We start from the raw sequence: 20,416 nt of genomic DNA, 5'->3' as shown, positions 1-20,416 counted from the left end.
ATGACAAGAAAAATTTGAAGCCTGATGAGAAAAAAAAGCTCAGCTTTTCATAAGAAAATCTGATTCCATACTTGGAAACAATTTTATTCCAGAACTCTTTAGCCAGGAAAGGTTGAAATTATCTTCAGAGAGTACCTGCTCAACTGACAAAAACAGCAAACACATTTAACAGTATTTATCTCTTCAGTAAACTTGTAGTAGAGAATTTAACAGTTTAAGACCATTAAAGTGATCTGACAGACATGCATACTTAATTATATCTGATTTCATATGTAGACACAGCAAATAATTTCATTCTAGCATGTGTTGCATCTGTTCACAGATTATTATTAATTTTTAACTTATTTTTTAAACCTGCAACTACTACTTGGATTTTCCCCCTAATCTTGGTACAGGAAATTTGACTTTAGAAGATGAAGTATGTTCATTAAAAGTGCCACCTTTCAACCAGCCTGAAAATCACTGTACTGTGACTGAAATCAGAGCTCAGGTTTTTGATAGGCACGACTATTTGAACAGAAGATAGTATATTCACAATAGCATTTTTCATGCTGCTAATCAGCATGAAAAACAGCTAAGGGGAAAAAACCCACCAAAACAACCCCAACAGGAAAACCCCTCCAGAAAATTACACAATATTAAAAGATTTAAAAAAAATCTAGAAAGCTAAGGTAGTCAGTACTGTTTTACTAGGGAAACCAGTCTTCTCTTTTGTTGGGACTACCTAAAGAAGGAATAAGGTATTAAAATAGAGCTTCATATTAAGTATAGATGAGACTGTTGGGCATACACCTCTATAGTCAGAATGTATTTTAAAACATATAATACACAACAAAATATAATACACAACAAAATACATATGCAACATATATAACAGACAAAATTTTATAAATACAATACACAACAAAGCATGGTAAGTAGCATTACAGTTCATACTGTTTATGGTTGATGAGGCAATATTAACAGTCTTAAAATATCTATTTGGTAGGACATGCTGAAAACCCAGACAGCTACAGCTTCAAGCAATTGACAGAAAACCTTACCGTTCAGAGCCTGTACTGTACAAATTCGAGTCATGAGGCTCCTGATACCGCTTCCAGGAGAAACTATCAATTAGAAATTTCATTTGTAACAGATGAACATTAAATTCTATTTTAGTGTACCATTCTGGATACCTGTTCTTGAACATATTTCATAATAAATCATGACATGTTGTTAGTCTAACACACATCAGTTAATTTTTGAGGCTGCAGAGTCTAATTTTATCATAGTAGGGCACTTAAGTTATTTATACAATACTGGCAAAAGTGAGTTGAAACAACCCAGTCCAAGTAACAAAACCTCACTTCATCTCTTAGAGCACCTATACGTAGATTTACTCACTTTATACCTACCACATCCTTTAAGGATCCTTTTCCAAAGCACCACAATGATCAACAGGAACCAGATCACTCTCATCTTACCCTTATGTAAAAACTGCATAACAAGCTACCTACCTTATACTTTTTCTCCAACTCATTTTGGAGGCATTCCAATAAATCAAATGGAAAGGACATTCAATATTATTTTCTTCAAGCTTAAGATTAATTTTAGAATGGATGACTAGAAGTCTTAACATTTCACCAAAAGAATTAGAGTAGCACTTTCTGGGGAGTACAAGATTCTTTGGTGTTGCAGCCCAAGTTCTTTAAGCTGTACTTGCACATCAAGAAAAAGTAGATATTTGAGTTACACAGTGCCAAGGCGTTGGCAAATTTAGAACTTATTCTTGAAGCATTTACTGTTCCTTCTACAAGGCCATCCTGAATAGTTTAATTATAGCGTCAGAAGGATGACAGTAATTAGTAGAAATATCTACCTAACAGCCTCCTGTCCCATGACACAGAAAAGACGAGCAAGGAAAAACCTGCAAAATTTTCTCTTTTAGGGCTTTGAATACAGATCAGATAGAAGATAAGATGAAACAGAAAGACAATATATCCTTACCATCCAAAACTTGGTGCCTGCAGAAAGTTTGCCATGTTCAGCGAACATCCAACCATGATAGGAAAGCAGCATTTTTAGAGAGTAGCGCATTGTGATGATAAGGGCAACCCAAAGCCCTGTGCCAAAAAGTATTCCACTCACGATGTTCTGTGTTTGGTTTGACATATAGCCACTATTTAAAACAAAAGCCAGCATGTGTAAGTTAATGTCAGTTTAAGTTCTAAACAGAACCTAATATTGCAAACCTAAGTCTAATGGTACTATAGGCAAGCATTACACAAGCTTCATGCCTCTTCAGCTCTTTTTCATAAACTCCTTTCCAAAAAGCCTTTCATGCAGCAAGATCAAAGGCCACAGAAGTTGCCAAATGTGCTTCCCAAATACTCAGACAACAATGTAGTAATACTGGTATAGCAACTTACCTATTTCATACCCTCATACATCTGCTTATGGGGCTTACTCTGTCACAAAAACACTGTTCAAAAACTGATATACTTTAACAGGATTAGCTTGAAGAGTAGCTACAAATAAAACTGATTTCCTTTAGAGGAACAGTAACTTTTCAGTCTACTTACGTTGTATCAAGTGTTCGGTTGATTTTAGCTATTATTCCTAAAGAAGGATCAATTTTGGCATACATTGTCGACATCACACCCACAACTACAATAAGCCAGCTAGATGGGCTAGCAGGATAAACGCCAGTGATAATTCCATTCTGGAAAGAAAAGCCTTCACATAATTTTTTCATACTAAAGTGGCTGACTTCATACCATGAAAAGCAATGAAAAACAACACATTTAAGTCATTTAGTTTTTAAAAAGTAGTTAAGATTATCCAACATTTTCTTATGTATGCTCAACTCAGGAGTAGGGAATGGATTTAGTTTAAATTTGACTGCTACAGAAAATTGTCACAATGATATCAAGAATTAAAGGAACTTTTAAGTTCTTTTGTAGACAACACTGATGCTGCTGCAAGTCTTACAAAAATACTGGAAGGAGAAAACAACTTTGGAACAAATGACACTTCAGGAATTTCCACTTACACTGAGTTAGGCCTCTCTAAAAGAATACATGGCAAAAATATTTCACAGAACAAGACACTGGAAACCAGAATCAAGGGTTTTTTTATATCATTTAAACTGTCCTCATAGCTTTATGAGAAGATTTTATTAAGACTACTGTTAAAAAAATGTTTTTAAAAGAGATGTTGAAGATAGCCTGTAGCTTATCTAGTTTGGTACTAATAAAATAGATACCATTTATGATCCAATGAACAATAAATTCACAACAATCTATAAACAAATACCTCATCAGAAACATTACTACTTAGCATAACTTGTACAAGATAGGTATTCAGGTAACTTTTTGAAAACAGCAAACATTGTCCTTAATTTGAAAACTTAATTCTGGCAAAGAATACGTAAAATCAAGAGTGTAGTCTTGTAATTTTTAGTGTCATATTACTTAGAGGTACAACTAGTTATATTTCTGATGTGCTAAAAAATTACATAATTACATGATGTATTATGAAGAGAATGAAGTAAATTAAAGCTATTGTTAATTTCTACATCTGTTTCATCTTGCTTCCATAGAATAAATCAAGAAGATGTACCTTCCAGTCTTCACAGCATCACCCAGTGCTACCTTCCTCAGTATCCCTTGTCTTAACTAAAATCCATACAAGCCTTTCACAATAAGGAGCTTTATTTGCACAAAGGCAAAAAAATTAAGTTTTGCCTAAACAAAACTTCAATAAATCTATAAAACATTAAATAACCCTCAAGCTTGGTGGACATGACACATTTAAAATACCTTGAATCTGATGAACTTTTTCTTCCATGAATGAACACCAGATAGGTAAATTTGTTTGAGTGCCTCATGGCTCATTCGCAGGTCAATCCCATCTGGAGTTACTGTAAATTGAAAAGCTACTGCTTGATGAGCTTCTGCCATTTTCAGAGAGTTCTGTCAAAAAGCAAAGTTAAAAAATTATTTCCTTTTTGTTCAAAGGAACTAGGAGCTAGTCCATTTCTAGTAAGATATCTTCTACACAGTAATTTTGGGAAATATTTCAAAGTATGCCAAACTTACATACAGTAGTTGCCTCTTCTTTACAGGCTATGCTTGCACTTCAGTCTGAGCGTCCAGTATGTTAATTAAGGTACCTCTTCTAACCACAACAGCTGAAAATGGAAGCAAAACACTCTCATGTAACTTAGGCCTTTTGGCAGGATTGCAGCAAGGTGAATATCGTGAATACATGCAATATATAAAAATTCAGAGCAGAGCAGAATATTACAGCCATAATATTTAGAAAAAGCACATTGTGGGTACATAGCATCTAACGCTGTAATGATAAAGGAGATTCAGAAATTTTTTTTTTCATCATTTTAAAACAAAAGGTATTTAAAGCCTTCACCTCAACTAGCAAATCAAAGCTGCTTCTGGCCATATCTTCCTCTGAAGTTTTTTTCATATCTCAATTTCAAGCTGATTAGTCACAGCAATAAGACACTATAGCCCCTGCAGCTCTGAGGTCTGGCTGACAAATAACGGCAAAATCAAAACTATGCAGAGTTGAGGAAACCAAATCACAACTGTCAGAAAAATTACCTTCACATAAACAAATCTGAAATTGAGAGGAAATTTAATTGAACTGCAGCTCAGTTTAACTACCCAAACAAATATCAACAACGGTGCTAATATTGACAAAAGACCATAATAATGGGCAGGCATAACAGGCTCAAATAAAAACCACTGGAGGTTAAAACAGAAATACAACTGTGATTCTGTCTACATATTTATGTCTCAACTCTGTCTGAGGATAAAGCCAATTCAAATTGAACTGTATGCTCTTATTTATCAGCTCATCTTCATAGCTTCTTTCCTTCTGTAACCAGCATTTCTACATAAATATCCTGGAAATTACCCCTACTCATCATTAATTCACACTAATGTTGTTCAAGCACTTACAATAAGAACATAGATTTTTGCAGACAGGCTCTAGGTATAACACTGAAATGGTGCAAACTACATATTCCTGAGGAGACCATCGTGATTCCAAAGTCTTTTGTCCACATTCTTTTATTAGCTTACCAAAACTTCTGTGCATAATCCTAAAAACAACATCCTCTTAGAAGCATGGCAAAAAGGCAGAAGAATCCATAACCCCACCTGTAGGTCAGGATTCAAGGGCAAGTGGCACTGGCATTTCTATTTAAGCAAAACCAAAAGAAAGTACAACTACTTCATGACTTTTGAACCCAAAAGGCTGAAATTTACATTTCTTTTGCAAACCTGAAGCTTAGACTTTATAATTAAATTCTGGTAGACATTTATGCCCTGTTGAACAGCTTTTGAGGGTTAACTAACCACTGCAGTTTAGCTGGGCACTTCAAAAGCATTTTATTATGACTCTAGTGCTCCTCCTCTAGTCTGTAAATATTCTATTATGTCAAAGTCATCTGGAGCACAGAGAAGGAGTGCAAAGGTATATGAGCAGACAACTAGGGAATGTAAGTATTGGGAATGCTGCAGTAATAGTAGGCTTAGGAAATAAATACACAGTATAGGAGGAGAAGGAGCATTAGGCAGAGATGAACAAGATAAGTGCTGTTGCGAAGCATTTAGTAAGGTTGCTGACCAGTAGGTAGTGGCTGTTTGAAATACTTAAAGGGCCTATCCCCAGACTAGCCTGCAATGATCAACCTCTGCAATACAACTATTGCTACAGTGGCTGATGGTAATTCACAGATCTTCAAAATCCATCAGCCACTGCTCAAGTTCTAGAGGCTGAGTCCTGGGTGAACCAGGCTTCTGCGCTTCCAGAAGGGTAGCTGAAGCTCACAATATCACAGATGGCATGCAATTTGATCTATGCATGTACTGTGTCTGATTAGGACAACAAAGAAACCAAATCAGCTTTGAACACCAGTTTCAAAACCTTTAAGACAAGCCCTGTATGCCCTAGTAACAACTGCAATTTGTAGTACTTAATGACTATATCACTAACAACTGCTTATTCATAGGGGCCTTGCTGCAGACAAGTATCAGGAAGCCAAAGTCATCTGTCCATTCATTCATTTAAATTGTGCATCACCAGTTCAACATTGAGACCAACACTGCAAGACAGCAATAAAAGAAGACAGGCAGCAGTAATACATGGTATACCCTGGACTTAACATGGTTTGCAAAAGGGGAAAGTACTCTAAGAATTCATCATATGTTTAGCAGTACTACTAAGACTAGGATGGAAAAAAACCCACAACAAAATCAACCATACCCCCATACGGAGAATCAGGCACCTGGATTTGTCTCAAGAAGGGCCAACAGGTTCTCCAGTTCACTCATGGAACTTTGTATTCTGGAATGTCAGTGCCTTAAGTACCAGATCAACTAGTTTCTATTACCCCTCAACTCCCCCGTGACTTCTCAGCCTGGGAATTTGTAACTATCCTCCTCTCTGTTTCTGAAGAGGAAGAATTTCGGGAACCCTTCCCTTTTTAGGCATATGCATTTCTACTGTCCAAGGCAGAAAAAGATTATAAATAGCATTAATCATAAACAGTCAACCTGCTATTTTAATGAATTAAAACTTAGCATGATCATAAAATTAAATAAGCTTCAATAAGGAAAATATTCCTTATTGCCAAACAAAGAAATATTATTTCAGCAAGAATTAACCCTGAATCAAGTAAACAAGCCCTGAAAACAAAGACAAGTCTAGTTCTTGGACTGTATTACTTGACCCTAAGATGTGAAACAATCAAATGGCTTGTTTCTTTTCATATCCTTTTCTTTTAGTTAAGAAAAATGTAAGCCTTTAAGACTGTTCTGAATTATGATAGCTGAACACTAAAGACTTCCTGAAGTTCCTTTCTTTGAACACTTATTTTCCTCCTTAAAGCAAAATTTAATCATAAGCTGCTGTACACTTCCTCTCCTTTGCATTCCTCTGCTGTCACGTGCTTGCTAGCAAAGTAGGTAAAAGGGCACAGGCCAGAGGAGCACGAGTTAGACTTATAAACTTGACTTGCCAATGTGAGTAAGGCAGCACCCACATCAATCGGCCAGCTAACACTGAAACAGTAACTTCTTCTAACTTCAGGCATTTTGGTCAGCAAAATATTTCTGTACAGCATATACTAATTAAACTCATTCCCAACAGAGAGCCATAAACAAAAGCTTTTGACTTTCTTAGCGGTTTCGCCAGGTCTTAGTTAAAGGGGAAAAAAAAGCATAATAATTTCTAAAAGTAATCTGAAATGGCTATTTTCATTCCTTTCAATGTTCTTTCATAATATTAATGTATCTTAAAAAACATACTTGCCCCTTAAAGCTTGGTTTCTTTTTTTTTTTTTTTTCCTTTTAAAGGAGAAAGCTGCCTGTTCCTTGCTCTTTTCTGGTTTTACTTCAATTCAAACATGCTGCAGCAGCTGCAGATGTTTCTCCTCTTCCCTTTTCAGATCTCTGCTTAAGCCAATCAAAACTTAACCACAGGGTTTTTTTTTTCCATTGTTATAAACAAGTACTGCTAGATTGGATGTCACTTTCAAATCAAGAAAACACACCAGAAGACCTCAGCTCTGATAGTTTTTCAGACCATCAGGTCTATGCTGCTATGCCTACTATGCACAAAGCCTCCTCAGACCATTCTTTTTGCATTTTCAGGATATTTACACTACGAAGATGGAGGTTCAACTCACAGACTTATGACTTCAGGTTGCAGATGCTGAACAGTCAACTCTGTATGACAGCTTACACCTTCCTACAGCCACAGAAGGAGATAACAGCCTCAGCTCTGGAAAATCTGAAGCTAAAAGAGATCCCATGTGCAGGATGCTTCCATTTAGTCATGCACGCAAGAAGTCACTTGTGGTTGGTAATGTCTATATGAAGCACTTAACACAGAACACAGTGTCTAAAAGACAGTGAAAGAATTACCATGTGCCTCTTAAAAAGCACTAAGCCATGATACTAAAGTTAAATGTATTACACTACATTGCACAAAACAAGGTATTAATTCCTGAAGCAGTTATATTTGGAAATGCTTCTGTAGATTTCAGAAGCTTTATATGGATAAAATGATAGTGCTAAAAAAAGTAAAGTCACCACCTCTACCTCAAAAAAAGCAACTCCTCTGCTTTAAGGGGATATCCATGTCACCTGTTACCTCAGAGCTCATCTTAGCTACTTGCTTCCCAGACATTACCCAGAATAGCTAAAACCTTGCTGAAAGACTTAATTCTATGACTCTCACTTGTAAGCTACTTCAACAATTTAGTTTGAGGCTCTCCTCACAGATTTTTGACATTTATTTATAGATTAGCTTTTAGTTACAGGGCATACACCTGTGTAGTAACCAAACTAAGCTCACAAAACAATTATCTCCAATTATTCTACTTTGATGATCAAAGGTTGACAGTTTTCTTAGAAAAGCAGTGACTGCTGCATACAATTTCTCGAAGAACACTGCTACATACCACCCCGCACAGGTTTCATACTGTTATCACATAGACATCTTCGGCACCCAAACCACAGGCTGTTCACAGATGGTGGGCAGATTTACATTGTCCCTGTGCTAAAAGCTAAAATATGCTGCATCTTGAAGTATGATGGCAGTTCTGAATTCAGAAGCACCTAGAAGCCCTTATAATTTCACACAGATGCAAGGTACTACCAATAAAACAATGAGATGCATCTTATCACACAGGTAGTGTCTTCTGACTCCTGCCAAGTTCCTACCAGCAAGCTTAAAAGTAAAAAAAAAACCAACCACATCAAACCCAGAAGCCTGACCTTGAAGAATTTTTCACTACTTTCTTAAAATAAACTTACAGCTTCAAAATTTAGCTTAGCACTTAAGTTTCAAATAGGAATAATAGAGACTGGTGAGGAGAAAAGAGTGATACTAATTCATTTACAATTACATTGTTTAAGGAAGTTTTCAAGATGGGAAGTGGAGAGAGGTATTAATTGAAAGTACACTATACCCAATTTTAATTAGGAAACATACATAGAACTATATTAAGATTTCCATTTAAAACTAGACACCTTGAACTCAGAAGGTCTTGGGAAACCAAGCAAGTGCCCCCATGTCTTTGTCCCCCAAACAGTTTATTTCAAAAAGAAAAGGCAGGAGGAAGGAATTCCATTTCTATCAACATGCAAAGCAATAAGAGTTACTGTTTGAATGTTACAAGCAGCCACACAAAACAGGAAAAAAATTCTGGAGCTCCCACAAGTTCTCTTAAAAGACTTCAACTCTGAAACTTGTTTAAATATTGAAAACATTGAAGAAGTTTTATCCAGTATTTTATTGTCCAAACATCAGATCTCCCTTCAGGAAATGAGCTTGCTACAGCCCTTGGAAGAAAACAGACATCCAAGAAGTTTCATTTCTATGTTCATTTGTTAAGGTATTTTGACACTTTAGGATAGATCACTGAGGACAAACTTGAGGAAATCAGAGCCAGTATTAAAACACAGAACACCTGCGCTGTGTTTGTGCTGAGACAGTGATTAAGTATTTTCTCTCACCTGTTTAAGCTATTACTACAGAAATTTGCATTTTCTGCTCTCCTAGAAAGCCAAAACTATGAATGCATTTTGTTTTACACAAATCAATAATTGTTTATGCTCAAATCTGTTGATTTCATACCAGATACTAAACTAAAAGCAAGAGAATTCCAAACACCAAGATGCCCATCCAAGTCTCCTCATGCATTATTCCAAATTTCTTTTCCAATTTCTGTTATTGATGCTCCTGTCAGTCCAAGCCTTTAGTACCACCTACACAACATAATTCAGACTGCCCTATGGTAGCTGACTTTGCCTAGATAGTGTGCTTGCAATGAAATGATATGTAGTGAAGCACAACAAAGCTAGTGCCAACATCCTAAAATAACTTGCTACCATGTTAGTTTACTTCCACACTTTGCCACCAACTACAGCTTAATGGCAACATTAATCTATACAGCCATCTCAGAAATGGATGCAATCTACAGATAATCAGGGTTGCTTGAGCTTTTTGGTTTTGTTCGAAAAGACTCATGCAAACACCAAAAAGTGTATCAAATACTTGTATCAAGCAGCAGGATCTCTTCTTAGACAAATGTAAAGGGCTAGAGTCTTCCCAAAATTTTTTGTAAGTGTAGTTGTCTTTGTAACATTCATCAAGTATGTCTTCACCTGTCTGAATTCTGCAGAGGTTCTGAAGTCTATCAGTTTGACACCCTTCCAGATGTTTCATGCAAAAGTAGTAGCTGTCAAACCCTATTTAAATGATTGAAGACAGCAAAACACAGAGGAAAAAAGGAACCAAACTGCATATAGATTTACAAGTACAGGGACTGAAACTGGGAGTAGTGGCTGATAGACCAGGGGATTTCACTGCCATCCAGATGGACCTCAACAGGCTGGAGAAGTGGGCAGGCTGAAACCTTAACACATTCAACAGAGAGGTGCAAAGTCCTGCACCTAGGGAGGAGTAACTCCATACACTAGTACACGCTGGAGACCAACTGGCTGGAAAGTAACTTTGCAGCAACTTGCACACAAGCCAGCAAGGTGCCTTTGCAGCAAAGGCAGCTAACAGAATCCTGGGGTGCATGAGGAGGAGTGTTGCCACCAGGTTGAGGGAAGTGACTCTTCCCTTCCACTCAGCATTGGTGAGGCCCCATCTTGAATACCATGTCCAGTTCTGGGCTCCCCAGGGAAAGGGAGAAATGAAACTACTGGAGGGAGTCCAGTGAAGAGCCACTAAGAGGATTAAGGGCTTGAAGCATCAATCCTATTTTTTTTATACAGTGTAAACTGTATAGCTAGCAGAGATGCTTTAAGAAATTTAATGCAGGAGTTCATAATAGATCTGCTTCAAAGAATAAACTTACTTTAGAACACTAAGGCCTGAACAGGAAATCCTGTGCTTCAATTGCTTTAAAGGAACAGCAAGCCTTGGAAGTCAAATTGGTAGTAACAGTCAAACATTCAAAAAGAGCGAGTTTTCTGCAACTGACAAAAATGTACTATTAGTTTGGAGGATAAAAGAAGCTGGATTTTGCAGTAGAATTTTTACAGAGATTTTGCATGAACTTTTAAGACAATGATTCATCTGAATTTTTCAACATTATTCCAGTAACTTTGCCCTCACTAAAAAGCACCAGTGTGTCATTATAAAAGGTTTTTAAATGTATGTTGGTATTTTAAACACCACTATATTGTCCAGTAAGAGTCTGCTAGTCTTAAGGCAGCAGGTAGATTTCTGGAGCTGACCTTAAGTGTCATGTATACTGCAGTGATACAGTGGGAAACAGTACAAACTTCTAATAAAAAATAAACCCTTGGAATTTAGTGTTACATGTATATACCTATCTACAGGAAACATTGACTGTTCCTATCAGGTAAAGAAAGCCTGTATTATCAATAATAAAAACCACGTGACTTCAGTAAAGTGTTTTCACGGAGTTTGCTGTAAATGCAGTAGTTTCAGACACTAAAGTATATCCTGTATAGCAGCATCCAGCGCTGACTCAGTAACTCAAGGTCCCATCTGCTCCTATGTGAGTGACTACCTCCCCGCCACTATCTGACATAAATACGAAAATTCTGCCCTAATGCTAGAGGGTCGATCAAGTAAGGCAGCAAACCAGAGAATGCCAGAAGGATGCCAAAAATGCTTTTACTCACGTGCATCTGGTGCTCCTTTGATGAACAGTTGAACAAAGTTAAAACTAAAACTAAACAAAAAGTAGTTTAACAGAAATCCAAAGATGAAAGTTGTCTAGGGGTTTATGTCTTTCAAAGGAAATTCAGGTTTTGACCTATAAAATCTTCAGTAAACAGTATAAAATATACAGATCAAACATTTAAACATACGACAAAAGAGATGGTCTTGTCTCTTTTGTATCTGTTTATTGGATATTCTATCAGCTAACACCACTTTCTTGCAGTGTATACTATGCTTCTGCAAAAAGGTAACAAGATACCAAAGCCTAAGAAAGAGTAGAGAGCTTATTCATAGTTTGTGTGATATTCCACAAGGCACTGACTTCTGAACTTACTATAAAGATTAATCAGATACTGTTACTCACTTGAGAATATCTATTTCTAAATAGCTTCCTTACATACTAGCCTTCAATAATATCTAACCATGCTTCAGCATATAAAAAGACACTGATACTTGCTGCTCTCAAGTCTTACCAATAACTCACCCACCTTACAATGACCAATCTTATTCTATAGACACAATATCATTAAAAGAAATCTGAGGAGTGAAGCCAAATAATTTCTGTGCAATAGTCATGTGGATTAAATTCACTCAACAGGGATTCTCAGGTGAACCTAATGACTATGGCATAGAAATAAAACAGAAATCAAAGAATCACTCTGCTTTAAAACTTGAATTAACATAGCATTCAATCAATTATCATTTGATCTGACAAAAACAAAGTTAAACTGACAGGTTCTCTCATGCCACTTTAGTTGTGACTGATATATGCTAAAACCAGTTTAAGCCTCCTAAAAGCTGAATCTGCTGTTTATGCAGCAGATCTCTCTCATAGGGTCTCCAAAGTAAAATTACTATGCCATGACTGAAGTGGCTAAAGTGACTTGGAAAGAGACTTCTCCAACCACCATCATCTGACATGTAAATTTCAAGTTCTCATCTTTGGTTATTGCTAATGATTGGCTCCAATCCTTTCCACCTCACATACAGCTGACAGCTGTGGCCCCTTGGAATTGCAAATATCTTAAAGGATTTCTCACATCTAAAAAATGAACAAATGCTGTGGTTCAAGCTAAGATGGAGAACTGAATACATCTATTTGCCAAGGTACAGCAATGCTGGGACCTACTGCAAACCTTACCCACAGCAGACAGTTTGAAATCAGAACAGCTAAGGAGTTTGCAGTAACTTGCTGTCCCACTGACAAACCTATCAGGTTGTGTCCCACCCTCAGCAGTTTTCCAAGATCACCTGTGGGTGAATATTAGCTAGCTTCTGCAGGCATCTCCTTTGGAATCTTGGGCCAATTTCTTTATTCCCTTCCCAAGTGGTAAACTGGAGCAATGGGCATATATGGAAGGGAAGAGATAATAACAGACCAATGAATGAAACGTAAACATACCTGAACAGCTGTTTTCCTTAAAAGTGGACTTGAGATCTATTTGTCACACAGAAATCTTCTGTCCCGCAAGCTTACTGCAGCTGAGATCTTGAATAGGTTAGGACACACTGAGAGGCAGATTCATCCCAATGCTGCTATCTCCTAATAGACATTAGACTACAGCAATGGCAAACAGTCAGTTGTAGCTCTGAAATAGGAAGTCAAGAAAAACAGTTTGAGCTTTGATTCACACACAGCTTTCAACCACTCAGAAGGACTGAATCAGACTGGAACCATTTTAGAAAAAGTGATGGAAATGGAGAGAAGAGTCACAAGCAGGAGAAACACTGTTTTCCATTACACTGGATGAATGTATTATCTGATCGATCTGTCTTCATTTAAAAGGTCTGAGATGGTGAGGAATTGTGGAGTGAAAGAAAGTTCATCTGCTACCCAGCCAGTCATTTCTGAGGGCTCAAACTAGTGATCACTAGCTAATGCCATAAGCAAGGTGATCTCAGGGGCTAGACTCCAATGTTAGTTTCAGCTTTCAGTTTAAGATATCCAAGCATTTGCCTGCAGGCTTTAAACTCCCATTACAGTCAACACAGATACCATCAAGACTTCTTGGAGAGACACTCACAGAACAGACCATTTTCACTGGCACTTCCAGGAGAAAAGCCACAGATAGTAAATTGTCTTCTCACCTGATCAAACCGGAGACAGTCAGGCAAAGAAGTAGAAGAGACTGGCTATAGCAGACAATATGCCAATTACTAGGCTAACACTAAGGAATATTAATCCCTACAGTTTCTGGATCATATGGCCTCTCTCTTCTTCCCAAATAGCATGCTCCTGTAAAAGATAGTTCCAAACTGTACAGTTCAACCAAAACAAAAAAAACCACAAACCCAACCCAAAACCAAAACACTGACATGCTCCACAACTGTAATCAAAACAGAAACTTTTACAATTGTCATATTATTTACATTTTTGTCCCCTATACGGAGTAGGATATACTATACTGTTCCTAGACCTTTTAGATTATTCTAGTCTCTATTGCAATACATGTTATATTGTACACATCCCAGCAAGCTACCTCCCCTGACCTTCTAGAAATTCAGAATAAACTTGCAGAGTGAGAGATATGCATACAAAACTAAAACACTGCACAGTTATACCATGCAGAAACCTCCCCCACCCCACCCCAAAACCTAGGCTCTAGATCTGGGTATTTCTTTTTAATACTGCTATAAAGGACACACCTTGGCATTTAGATTATATGAGTTTTATCCCTTCTCTCTCCCTTTGCACTAATGAGCTTCTGTGCTCATGCAGTAAAGAAGAATTATTATCTTCTCTATAACAACAAATATTTCTGGAGTGGCGGGACTTTTACGAGATATGTAAGAAGTCACATTTTAGGACTTCGGAGATCCTGGAAGATGGACAACAATGATTGGTGACCAAAGGCAAATTTGAATGGATTGCTTTCACAGTAGTTCAATGATCATTTACTGTACAAGGCTGAAAAACCCGAGTTCGGTCTTTCAGCCTGTATAAGGCTCAAAGACTGAAGAACCAGCTCCAAACATTTTACAAATATTTAAATTGACCATTCTATTAAAGTTAATCCAGAATTGGAAAAAGAGGGGTGCTTTTCAGTCATTTAGATCTTCTTTTTCTGAACATGTGGAGTTCAGGACTATGATATAGCATGCTGCAGGACAAAGACAGTGGTTTTGGACTATCAAAAAAAATATACAGTTTTGGGGTTGGGGGGGGTGTTTGTTTTGCAGTTTGGTTTTTTGTTTCGTTTTTAAATACAAGCATTCACTTAAGCCACCTTTTACCCAAGATTTTCCAAAACCAGTCATGTTCAGGATTCAACATTCCAACTACCCCTGCGAACAGAAACATCCCCCCAGCCGAGGGGGGAATCACTGATCGCTCCAGAACTTGTGTTTGGTTTTATTTGCTCCGGGTCCTCTCGCCCCGATTTCCACCACCGGACCCAGGGAGTTGGCGGGCCGGCTCCCGCTCGACGGGGGGGCGGAGGGCCTCTGCGGGGCGCGGCCCCGCCCCAGGCGCCCCGCCCCGCGCCTGCTCACGTGACCACTCCCGAGAAGTGGGTGAAAGGTCGCGCCGCCGCAGCGCCGCGCAGGCCAACGGGGGGGGGGGGGGGGGGGCAGCCCGGCGCCGGGCCACCGGCACCCCCAACCGCTCCAGGCTTTTCCAGGCGGGCCATGAAGGCACTGCCAACGGCAGACAACAGCTTCCCATGAGAAGGACGGCAAGCGATGGAGAAAGAAAAGTATATCTCAAAGCCTGGAGAAAAAAAGGGTGTGCTTCCCTTGTGCAACTTCAAAGCTTCTGTTCTGGTCCTCAGTGCTAAAAAGCTTCAGTTGCTTGATGTTAGTTTTCTTTAACCAAAAATAGTGTTTTCTTCCTGGAAGAAGCTCTTGAATCAAGGCTGTAATGCCCCAAAATTTTAAAGAGCCCTCAGATCAACTCATCTTTCAAACAAAGTCACAGCTATGACAGAGCCCAATACCTATGTAATCATGTAAAGTTACATTTCCTGAACAAATGGACTTCCACATCATACTTACCTACAATATCACCTGTGCTATTATAAACTGGTAATTATTAGCTTATATCAGTATATTGCTATGCTTATAACAGGAAAAGAACCTGCTCATTACCACTGAAGACTACAATACTTTTTTTTATATAACATCCATTCACAATGGTCAGAAAACACATAAAAGAGCTTGTAGATCTGGAAATTGAAGAGGTCAGACACTTGGGAAAACACAATTATTTAAGGAGAGGAGAATGAAGGCATTATTAGATCTTCTCAGTGCTACACTCCTACAAACGTGATAAGGAAGAGGGTAGTTTTCTGTACAGTAGTCTCCTCTAGACTGCAGAGTTTAAATATGATTGTCCTCTAAGTGCTGAAAAATTGCCAGATAAAAGGAAGAATGAGATATTTGTCTTGATCCTACTTTGCACTCTTCTCTTTGAAAGAAAAGGTGCTTCCTGTTACAGTTCCATCAACACTAGTATAGATCTGTTAGAACTGGGTTGTAACTGAAGTCATATTTTAGGTTGATTTTTCAGTTTAAACCAGAAAAGATAGTGCAAAATATGAAAGTTGTGTGAAAATGAAGTAAGAAAATGGAGTTCCAAGATGCTGCAAAAATCTTAAATCTACCTTTGGCAACAAGTCTAATTGGCATTCTCATCCAGTAAACCTGCCATGCCATGAACAAAATACAACATTTTCTGTCTGTGTGTATCTCAAAAGCAGTTTGCAGTGACTGCGGTTTACAGGTTTCACAGCCTGCAATCACACGAGCATATAGACGAGTCTCTCACACACACTTCTTCGATATTTAGTTTACGCACACTTGAAACCCCACCACTGATACCAAGCCGCGTGCACACTTCTACAGAGCTGAAACTTGTCCTGCTAACGGGTCAAAGCAGCTCCTCTAACGCGGAAGGCTGAGGGTCACCAACGTCGTCTGTGTTCACTCGGCGTAGATTTCGTGAATCTCCCCATGTAACTCCGTAACACCGCTCCCCCCGCCGCTCCCTTATCTGCGGCAGTAACGCACTAAGCCCCACGCCAGGGGAACACCCGAGCAGGATGCCAAGGACACCTTGCCTTTCCAGTGCACTCCCGCACCCGCCGAGGAGCAGCCCCGCTCCCACAGCCCTCCCCGCGTTTTCACCCCTTCCTCCAGCACGGATAAGCCCCGCTCAAGAAACAGCACGCGGCGCACTCGCACATTTACCACAGAACTTCGTGCTCGCCCTAATGAAAATAATAATTAGGCTAAAAACAAACCAACCGAGCCGCCCGCCTGACCCCGGTCTCGTCCTCCCTCAGCCCCGGCGCGGACGGCGGCGCACTGCGGACGCGCCGCTGCTGGGGAGCAAGGGGGAGGGGTGGAGGGGTGGAGCGCCAGCCCGCAGTGAATCCGCCGGGCACAGGGGAACACGGCCCGTTGCTGCCCCGCACCCCTTCCCCTGGGACCGCCGGAGCCCACCGCCCGCAGGCAGCAGAGCTAAGCCGAGCCGCGCCGGGAAAGCCGGCGATCGAGGACCTGTGCCCCACCTCTGCCCAGGGCCCGCTGCCGGCGACCGCCCCGCGTCCCCTCACCTGCTGAGAGAATGGCGGTTACCGGCGCTCCAGCGGGTCAGGCCGCGCTGGGCTGGGCTGGAGCGAGCGGCGGCGCGAGCAAGAGGACAACCACTCCCGCACACACCCTGCGAGAGCCGGGCTCACCGCCCGCTCCCCCATTGGCTGCCGGCGGCAGGGTGGGCGGGACCGGGACGGGGCAGGGGAGGAGGTGCAGGGCGCGGCACCTCCGTGTGGACGGAGCGGAGGCGGGAAGGGAGGTGGGCACCGATAGGCGGGGGCGGGGCGGGGCGGGCTGGGCTGGGCTGGGCTGGGCTGGGCTGTGTGATTGGCGTGTGGGCCGGGGCCGGGCCAAAGGGAGGCCCTGCGGGACATGATGGGGAAACTGGGCGGGAGCCTGGGGTTGCGGTAGGCTGACTGCCGGAGGCACAGCGAAACACAATGCGCGTGGTCTCGCAGCCGTTCCGGGGAAGGAAGCTCCAGGGGCTGCAAGGAGAGGCCCCAGGGGTGTAAAAGTGTGGGGGAAAAGGTGCACCCTGGGGAAGCAAGGCGCGTGGGTGACCTCTTTGGTGGTGCTGTGAAGGGACTGCCAAGGAAAATTGAGATCTACAAAGAGCTTTCTGTCCTAGCCCTTTCTGTGTGGGAGCCCTAGGCAATGGCTGTCCTTTAGGTTCCTGGACTCTGGCAAGCTTGAGGGTTAGGTGTTAGAGCAAGTGCAGGACGGCACCATTGGTGGGGCTGTGAAGGGGTTTCCAAGGGAAGATGAAGAGCAGCAACAGCTTTCAGGGAGCAACAGCACCTTCCTTTTGGGAGAACTAGCTGGATGTTTGCCATTTCAGAAGCAGGCTGTGCAGAAAATGAGAGTGATGTTAGGTCTCTGGGAAAGCACACATCCCCAGTACTGTTGTGCCTGTGAATAGGCTGCACGGGGAACGTGAAGAGCAGCAAGAGCTTTCAGGGCTGGCACATTCCTTGTGGGAGAAGGAGCCGGATGTTTGCATTTTCGGAATCAGGCTCTGCCGAGGACGAGCACCATGAGATGTTGCATCTCTGGGAAAGCAGACGTCCCCAGTGCTGTTGTGCCTGTGGATAGGCTGCACAGGGAACGTGAAGACCAGCAACAGTTTTCAGGGCTGGCACCATCCTTGTGGGAGAAGGAGCCAGACAGTTGCCATTTTGGAAAGAGGCTCTGCCGAGAACGAGCGCCTTGAGCGTTAGGTCTCTGTGAAAGCATAGATCCCCAGTGCTGTTGTGCCTCTGAATAGGCTGCAAAGGGAAGGTGAGGGCCAGAAACACAACTCTGTCCTGGCACCTTCCTTTTGGGAGCCCTAAGCTGGAGGTTTGGGGTGCAGCCATGGACCCAAGATGGCCTCCCTGGGAAGGACCAGCCAGCCCACTCTGCTCCAGCAAATACTGGGATTTGAAGGAAATAAGTACACTCAAGACATCTCAGCAAAAGAAAATGAATTCTTTAAAAAATGCAAAATCATGAACCTAATCCAAACAAAAGCCTATATGTCAGTCTCAGGGCAGAATGGCACTCAATTTGAAATAAGTTCTTTTTAAATTTGTAATGGGTTGGTCACTTTCAAGAGCTCAGAGCTTGAATACCTGATGCTCTGTTTGATTTCAGTATGATAACAGCAGGAAGACTGCTCGGTCCCAAAAGGAGGTCATGGCCTGTCAGACTGCAGTGGTGTCAGTATGAAGTCTGCTTTGAACTAGTACAATTTGGGATTCATACATTTTTACCTGGTGGGCAGACCCACCCAGCCACACACTCCTGCCAGCTGCAATTTCCAGGTTGTGGCTGAAGGCTCCAGAGCACACAAACATACAACCAAATCCAGAAGCATGGATACTACAGACTAAGCCTCTCCCTTACCCTTAAGATAATGCAATGTCAATGAAAATAAAAACCACTTCTGGACAGAATTTTTGCTTCTAGTGTTCTGTGCCTAATGATGAAATTTTAAGAAGATGTTATTCTTTCAGAAGAAGACATAAAGCCTAGAAGAAATCAAGGGGAGGAGGAGAAAAATAAGAGGGATTTAGATCTATTACTATTACCAGGGGGAGAAAGAAAACAAAAGAATGAAACACTGCAAACCCAGCTACATCCCCAGATTCACCAGCATTCATATCTATATATCTTTAGCCACAGAAGATAGGAATGTAATTTGGACAGTTACAAGAAGGTAATTAGTAGCTAAAAAAGAAAAAAATCATATGTATGTTTTTCATTATGCACAAAGGCAACCTAAATTTGTCTTGTTAGGTCTTTTTTTTTAATTTTCCAGGTGCCTTTGACCTTTGAAATATTAAAAAAAAAAAATAAACCAAGTCTGCTTTAGCTCATTGTAGCAAGAGTTTTGTACACATCTTAGTCCCCAGGCAACATTTTCATCTATGCATGAAATCAGGAGGGAGCAGTCAGCTGGGAACAGATGTTGGTGTTAATTATTTTATTCTCCAAATAATTGTGCAAGCTGTCATGAATTAGGGAGCACCAAGATACAGTGCTTACTTCAATGTGACTCTAAGCCCCCTGCAGCTAACCTTAGTAAAGACATTAAATGTATTGCATTACACAAGGCTGCAAGGATTGCGACTTAGCCAAACCTGACTCGGCTCTGTTTAGCTGGCAAATGTAAACCTTACAGATAATCCTGTGAGTAGTTCCCAGTGGTCCTGACACTGACTCCTAGGTCAGGCTCTACTAACCCATTAACTCACAAGGACCACGTTAGATACTTCTGTAAGATGGTCCTAATCAGAACATTGTGCGTCTTTTATTGTGGTAACATGCACTGCTGAAGTGCTCTATCCCCTCTGCTAACCATGTTTCTTCAGCTAAGGGCATAAGGTGATTTTGCCTCTCACGGCTGCAACTGTAGTCATCTGCAGGCCTACAGTGTGGCCTGTGCTTCTGTAGCAACTTTTCACTGCTCAGCAAAGGTAAGTCAATTTTTTCCATGTAATTGAAATATTTTTAATTCTAAAAAATTATGAGTATCATCAGCACAGACCACATGTGCTATAAGACCTCCCTTGTAATTGATTCTGATCCTTGTAATCCAAAGAAATCAAAATAATCAATGACACATCACATTTATCTGTGCCTCAGCAGACTGAAATAATTTCAGCTTACCACGATGGATATGTAG

At 40.6% G+C, this 20,416-nt stretch overlaps 1 protein-coding gene across 10 annotated transcripts in view; it reads right to left on the bottom strand.

Annotated features, from left to right (window-relative positions):
• Window positions 1-17,400, bottom strand: part of CPT1A (carnitine palmitoyltransferase 1A) — a 47,851-nt gene extending 30,451 nt beyond the window's left edge. Inside the window, exons 1-7 of one of the 10 annotated variants that reach the window (XM_075047775.1) lie at window positions 17,271-17,399; window positions 13,118-13,304; window positions 10,880-11,000; window positions 4,080-4,171; window positions 3,801-3,953; window positions 2,562-2,701; window positions 1,987-2,158 (exon numbers count right to left, since the gene is read on the bottom strand). In XM_075047775.1, coding sequence (XP_074903876.1) covers window positions 1,987-2,158; window positions 2,562-2,701; window positions 3,801-3,941 — 453 coding nt within the window. In that variant the 5' untranslated portion in view covers window positions 3,942-3,953; window positions 4,080-4,171; window positions 10,880-11,000; window positions 13,118-13,304; window positions 17,271-17,399. Of the gene's footprint in view, window positions 1-1,986; window positions 2,159-2,561; window positions 2,702-3,800; window positions 3,954-4,079; window positions 4,172-10,879; window positions 11,001-13,117; window positions 13,305-13,803; window positions 13,952-16,959; window positions 17,018-17,270 lie in introns of those variants that run through there. The other 9 variants (XM_075047772.1, XM_075047773.1, XM_075047781.1 and 6 more) reach the window with 9 other exon arrangements.
• Between the last annotated feature and the right edge of the window lie 3,016 nt (window positions 17,401-20,416).

This window comes from Buteo buteo, chromosome 16 (assembly GCF_964188355.1).
Source record: "Buteo buteo chromosome 16, bButBut1.hap1.1, whole genome shotgun sequence".
Lineage (NCBI taxonomy): Eukaryota > Metazoa > Chordata > Aves > Accipitriformes > Accipitridae > Buteo > Buteo buteo.
The sequence above is the reverse complement of the archived record's forward strand: the minus strand, read 5'-3'. Positions and strand labels throughout refer to the sequence as shown.